At 54.4% G+C, this 6,382-nt stretch overlaps 1 protein-coding gene across 2 annotated transcripts; it reads right to left on the bottom strand.

The window, feature by feature from the left end:
• Nucleotides 1-212: 212 nt before the first annotated feature.
• IRF2BP2 (interferon regulatory factor 2 binding protein 2) lies at nt 213-5,603 on the bottom strand. Of its 2 annotated transcripts, none has more exons than XM_082606659.1 (2): nt 4,447-5,603; nt 213-3,834 (listed from the first exon to the last, which is right to left on the bottom strand). In XM_082606659.1, the coding sequence occupies exons 1-2, from the start codon at nt 5,507-5,509 to the stop codon at nt 3,119-3,121; spliced, it is 1,779 nt and encodes a 592-aa protein (XP_082462785.1). In that variant the 5' UTR covers nt 5,510-5,603; the 3' UTR covers nt 213-3,118. The 2 variants fall into 2 exon arrangements, with proteins under 2 accessions (XP_082462785.1, XP_082462786.1); XM_082606660.1 differs by having other exon boundaries at nt 4,495-5,603.
• Between the last annotated feature and the right edge of the window lie 779 nt (nt 5,604-6,382).

The following is a 6,382-nucleotide window of genomic DNA, read 5'->3' as shown; positions in this document are numbered from 1 at the left end:
TATCCAGTTGCCCTTTCCCCAGTCCCTAGCACTTTTTTTTCCCTTCCATCAGTTGCCTTTTTGTTCCATGTCTTTTATCTCCTGCTATCCTCCTGCCAGTTCCAGTCAAACCTCAACCCCAAACCCACACATCCTTTGGTCTCATTGCCACTAGTGATTAAAACAGTCACTCTAAGCTTACTTTCAACAATTAAAAAAGGCCTCAGAAAATGTTCAGTGCTCCCAATTTTATTTTTATTTAATGCTAAAAGTTAAAGAAAAAAAAAGGTACTGTAAATCTGACAAATGACAGAATGCAGGTGATATTTCCATAGCGTGATTTTAAAATAGAATAATGTTGATATCTGAGATTACACTCACTTCAGTTGACATGAGTTTCATCATATATAGAAAAAGTATCACCTTCAACTTAAAAAAAAAAAGTAAAGGTTAAAAGGTGGCACACTTTTAAAATACTTGGTGGCCAAGGAAAGGTATCTAGTAAAAGTTGTAAACCATGTGTACGTTCTCATAACTTTTAATGTGAGGCCACATGAAAGACAGTACATCTGTTAAATTCTATAAATTGTTAAAGCAAAAAAGTGAAAGCTTCAACACCCCATCCCCTAATATTTTGAGTATTAAAAGCACAGCTGAAATATTAGGATTTGAAATCTGATACTGCCCATGTACAGTAAGTAGCTTTCTGACATCTTTATCCAGCTGTGGAGAATCTCTGCACTGTCATCAGGTACAACAAAGGATCAAACCCATGTCCCAGTGTTAACTTTTTAACTTAAGAGAATGCCAGAGATATAACCCATATCAACACTTTCCAGCTGCAAGCCTTCTAACGAAGGCCACCCAAGGGCCAGTCGGACTCTCATTTTTTAATAGGAGTAAACAACACACAGCCCTTTAAAGCTGTTTAAATTCTCCCTCTTAAACAGCAGCACAGAGATACCATAGGTTGTCTTTTCCACAGCTGGACAGACTTATTCAAAACAGGATGGTTCTTTATTAATCTTTTTGGAAAGCTTATCTGTATTAAGAATGCAAAACATACAGATAGCTACCACAAATTAGGTCAAATGACTGATCAACTTGTAACATCTATGAGGTCAAATTCCAGTTTATAATAAAGTGCCTAGATACGCATTTATACAACAGACCATAATAAGTTGAATTCTTTACAAATCTCTTTATGGGCATGTAAAATTGACTGTGTTTCTGCATGTGTGCATTTACATAAGAGAAACCAGTCTGCTCTGAGTCACAGATACTCCAATTAAAAAAAAAAGTGTAACAACAAACTGGTTAATCATGCAAGTCTGTTTGCAATATAACAATGACGGGTAACATGAATTTGCACAGCATTAATAGGTGCGCTCATTAAAAACACCATGAAAAAAATATTGTATTTGGTGCAGTATCTGATTTTCAAGTGCTAATGACTCGACCATTAAAAAATATTTGAGCAATTTAAAAATGAAAGACAAAAACATAACTGAAGAAGGATCCAAAGTGGGTAACAATCTGTATTTTCAAATTAAAATAAAAGCTCGGTTGGGAACAATACACAGAAGTTGTAGTAGACCTCGAAGCCATGATTCAGCCTAATTAGAGGGCCAAGTTACAAACACCTGAACATGAAAGGATTTAAAGTAGTGTTCCTGTCAATGTTAAATCATAACAGCACAGAAGAAAAACCAGTATCACTGTGAGACAACTATTTCTAATAACTGATGATTTATTGGTTTAAAAAAACTCACTTTACTGATGCAAAATAGTAATCAAAAGAAATTAGTTTACAAAAGGTTTCTAAAAATAGTTTGAGAAGTGGGGCCTGTCTATTATGTAAAACCCTTTCTTTAATTTTCGCTAGTTTATCATATTTGCCCAGAAGAACAGTATTATTCACTTGGTATTTCAAACACATGTAAGAAGGAAATTACAGGTTTCCTCCACCCCCATTTGGGCTGTCACTGATATGCCCACGGGCAGTCCTGGCAGCACCCTGCGCTGTTACTGTCATTGTACCATACTGTATTTAGCACTCACTACAAACAGGGTGTAGGTCATCATATCAACAGCAATGGGGCTACAGGTAAATGATAAAACAACAAAACACAAAACAGAAACGAAACCAATCCCACAATCTCCAAGTTCACCTGGACTGTAACTTCTCTTTCGACTCTTCAAAGGAAAACGACCACAGCCAACGACAGACAGAGTGCTCCAGGGTGTTTCGAAAGATCAAGGGGCGCTGCAGAGCCAGGCTCCACGCAAAGATGGCAGGGCCATCTTGTCCTCACCACCATCCGTTATCACTGCCTTGAGTCACTGGATTGTGTATTATGCAACCGACTAGCATGCAGCATTGTAATCTTACAACTGATCACATGGGCAGTGAACAGTGGTCAACTTTGCCTTAAAACAAAACAAAAAAATCCTCCCCCACCCCCCAGGCCCAGTCCTGAAAAATCTCTCAGCAGCAACTCTCAGGCAGTCATCAACAGCCGAACAACTGAACTTTAAGAACAAAATCCAAAATCGAGAAAGATTCAAAATCGGTTTCCTGTTACTCTCAAAGGACAACGTTTGGGGGGAAACTTGGTGACATTTCCCAGTGGCATGCCCACTTCACAACAGTGACCCTTTTGCTCATTTCCTTTCCTTCTCCACCACTTGGCCTCCAGCCTGAGAAAGGGGCCAGCAATAAGGAATAACAGACAGTAAGGCAATCTTACGACGTCAGAAAATGTATTTGGCTTTTTTTTTTCTTTTTAAAATAAGTGCATACAAATACAGCTAGAAGCGTTTCTGATTTGCCAAGTGCTCTAAAAAAGCAGCCAAGTCACAGCCTACATTGAACGGTAACTGTCACCAGGATAATAAAGCACAAAGATATGCTAATAACGTTAACAAAAGAAGAAAATGCTTTTATAAGTACATACCTTTTGTCGTCAAAAAGAAAAAAAAATAGAAACACAATGTATTCAAAAAAATCAAAATTATACAGCCATGTTTATGAAGTCTACATTTCCCTTGTCTTGGATATATATATATGTGAAGATATATACACAATTCAAGCAGTTTTAGTTAAGGGTAATCATTGGGTTTTTCTGAAACCGGAAAGTCACGAGTCTCTCTCTTTTTTCACTTTCACATCTCCAGCAAGGATGGTTGCAATTTCCCCTTGCATGAAGGCCCAGGGGACATTGGAGCCCACAAGGGGGCATTTTTCCCCACTGGGACAATAGACCTCTCCACTGGCTCCCTGCTGTTTGATGCTTTGTCTGGAGCAAGGGAAGCAGAACTTGTGCGAAGGGACGGACGGGCACTGCACAAAGTGGGTGTCCTCCAGCCGCTCGTGGCACAGGGTGCAGCACAGCGGGGCGCTGGCCGCCAGCGAGGAGTCCGGGAGGCTGGCGGGGTGCACTGGCTCCAGTCCTCCTGTGCTGCCTGCCCCCTGGCCCCCCACCTCTCGGGGGCCCAGCCTTCTCTGGTTCATAGAGGACGGCGAGGGTGGGCTGCTGCTGTTCCTCCTGGTGGTGGAGTGCACCTGGTTGGCATCTTTCGAGGCATGACTGCCCCCTGCATTGTCTGCTACCAAGATTAAGGCTGCCATGGGGGACTGGCCGTTCTGGGCCGCTTCAGGCGGTGTGGTCCGGTTGGAATGAGGTGAGGCAGTGGGGGGTGGTGGAGACACGAAAGAGGATGTAGGAGTAATGGGGATCTTGAGCCCTTCTGTGGACGTGGACAGCCACGGCTGTGCCTCTCCATTGATCTTAGGGGGCCCGACTTCACCTTCTGGTTCTGGAGAAGGCTTCCTTTTCCTTGCTGTTCTTGCAACTGGAAGAACAAAGACATAAGAGGGGAAAAAAAGGGACGTAAATGAACGTGCGCTGAAAAGGATCTTTTTTTTTTCTAACACATAACAAAACTCCCCGAAGAATTTCTCTTCTCTAAAAGCTGGTACATAAAAACTCACAGGAGTTTCAAGAGCACGTGCAACTTAAACCACTTGGCCTGACGGGGCTCTGAGGCAGCGTAGCAGTTTAAAGAAAAAAAAAAGCCACAAAAAATGGCCCCGACAGCGCTGCCTGTTTTCCCACAGGCCTGCCTGTCCCCAGACTGCACTGGGCACCTGACGGTTAACGTCCCCCCCGCGCCATGCACACATAGGTTAAAAGGTGACTGGTGCCCTCCTGCTCGCATCCAGGAATGTGCCGGGAAAGGAAAGCCCTGTGTCGCTGCCTATCAGCCCGTCTGACTCATCTCTGTTATGCTGCTTCAGCACAGGAACACGTTGCCACTAAGCACTGGTTCCGCCTCGGGCAGATCAGGAAGTTGGGTGTTTGTTGTTTCTGGGCCGGGGGAGAACAGCGAATGGGAAGAGCACCCCTCCTCGGCTCTCCGTCCCCGGCTCGCCCCTAGATCCCCTCACTCCACAGCCGCCCCTACCTGCTTTAGACCCGTTGGCCCCGTTGGCCTCGAAACCCAACAACCTGCCTGCAGTCAGGGCCGGCTCCTTCTTAAACTTGCTCTCGAAGGGCCCCGAGTGGCCGTGCTGGTGCAGCGCCAGCAGCGTGTCTCGCACGGTCTTGGGCCGGTTGACCCAGTCCTGCTCGCCGGGCCCGCGGCCTTTGCCCGCGCCCTCGGTGCCCAGCTCGGCCGCCCCGGCCCCCGAGGACAGGCTGTCGGCTGGGCCGCGGTGCGAGCCCGCCGGCGGCTGCTTCTCCTTAGCCGCCGCCTCGCGCTGCTCGTGCTCCGCGGCCGCGCCGCTCGACACGGACGCCGGCCGCTTGTGGGCGCCCAGTTCGGCAGGCTGCGCCGAGCCCAGGCCGGCGGCCGCGGCCCCGGACACGGCGGCCAGCGAGGCGGCGGAGCGGCCGCCCAGGCCGAGCGCGGCGGGCAGCGGCGTGGCCGAGCCGTTCATGAGAGGCACCAGGGTGGGCGGCACAGCGTGGCCGCGCCGCGGGTTCGGGCTCTGGCGGTTCAGCTCGGGCGGCTCCTCCAGCTTGGAGAAGCCGTTGGGCACCAGGATGCCGTTCACGGGCGGCGGCTGCGGCGGCGGCGGCTGGGCCAGGCTCGCGGCCGGGCGGCTGCCGCCGAAGTCGGAGCCCAGGCGCGGAGGCCGCTCGGCCGCGGCGGCCGCCAGAGGGTAGCGCTCCAGAGCCTGCGGGGCGCGCGGGGCGGCCTCGGGGCCGCCGTGGCCGAGCGGCGGCGGCTGTTGCTGCTGCTGCTGCAGGAGGAGGTCCTTGGCCGAGAGCGGCGGCGGCTTGGCGGCGGCCGGGGCTGCGGCGCCGGGCGGGGAGCGGCCCTCCGGGAAGCAGCCGTGCGCCCGCTTGAGCTGCCGCGCCGTCTCGATGACGAACTCGACGCGGTCGGCGCCCTCGTAGTTGACGCAGCCACGGCACACGGGCTCGGTGAAGTCCCAGATCATGGCCCAGGGCATGCGGGGCAGGTCACACAGGTAGCACGACTGCCGCCGGGACGCGGCCGCCACCGCCACCGCCGCGGCCATGTCCGAGGAGCCCGCGGCGCCGGAGGAGGAGGAGGCGGAGGAGGAGGAGGGGGGGGCGCCGCCGCTCCCCGCCGGCACCACGCGCGCCCTCCTCCCCCCCCAACCCCGCGTCTCTCCCACCAGCGGCGGCGGCCGCACAGGCGGCGGCGGCGGCAAAGCCCGCGAAGGCTCGGCGCCCGCGCAGCGCCCCCGGTGCACGAGGGGCGGCGGGCGCGGGGCGAGAGGCTGCAGCCGCGGCAGCACGTCCCCCCGGCCTGCGCGGGCGCGGGCGGACGGCGGGGCGGCGCGGCGCGGCGGGCGCGGCGGCTGGGGCTCGGCCGGGGCCGCGGCGGGCCTCCAGACCGGGGCGAAGACGGGCCGCGCGGGTGCGGGGGAGCGCAGCAGGTCGCGGCGGCGGCCGGCTCGAAGTGCGGGGCGGGGGGCGGGGAGGCCGGGGGGGCGGGGGGCGGGGGGCGGCCGCCGGGGCAGGCTCAGCCCGAGCGGCGGGGCATGCCGCGCCGGGGCGGCGGCGGCGGCCGGGCGGCGCGGAGCTCGGGCGCGGCGCGGGCCACGGGTCGCTCCGCTGCTCTCTCACAGCTCCTGGCGTCGCCGCTCTCCAGCGCCCGCGTCAGCGCCCAACCCGCCTCAGCTCCGCCGCCGCCGTCGCTGCTGCTGCTGCCGCCGCGGCCGCTCCACTTCTACAGACTTGATTCTTCGACAGCCTCGCAAGGCGCCTGCGCGGGCCCCCTCCCCTCGCGCGCGCGCCCGCCCTCCCCCGCGCCCTCCCCCTCCCCCCGCCGGAGATCGAGCGCTGCCGGGAGAGCCGGCTCTGCGGCGCCCGCCTGCCCGCCAGCCAGCGCCGCGGCCCGTGTCCCCGACGTGAACGCGTGGCTG

The sequence above is a fragment of the Mesoplodon mirus genome, assembly GCF_964341445.2.
Source record: "Mesoplodon mirus genome assembly, chromosome: 2".
In the NCBI taxonomy this organism is placed as follows: domain Eukaryota; kingdom Metazoa; phylum Chordata; class Mammalia; order Artiodactyla; family Ziphiidae; genus Mesoplodon; species Mesoplodon mirus.
The sequence above is the reverse complement of the archived record's forward strand: the minus strand, read 5'-3'. Positions and strand labels throughout refer to the sequence as shown.

What these genes read in the sequence shown, in the direction of transcription:
- IRF2BP2 (XM_082606659.1), bottom strand. Translation starts at nt 5,509, where the DNA reads ATGGCCGCGGCGGTGGCGGTGGCGGCCGCGTCCCGGCGGCAGTCGTGC. An exon ending in GGCCAACGGGTCTAAAGCAG is followed by an intron (nt 3,835 to 4,446) that starts GTAGGGGCGGCT and finishes TTGTTCTTCCAG; the next exon opens with TTGCAAGAACAGCAAGGAAA.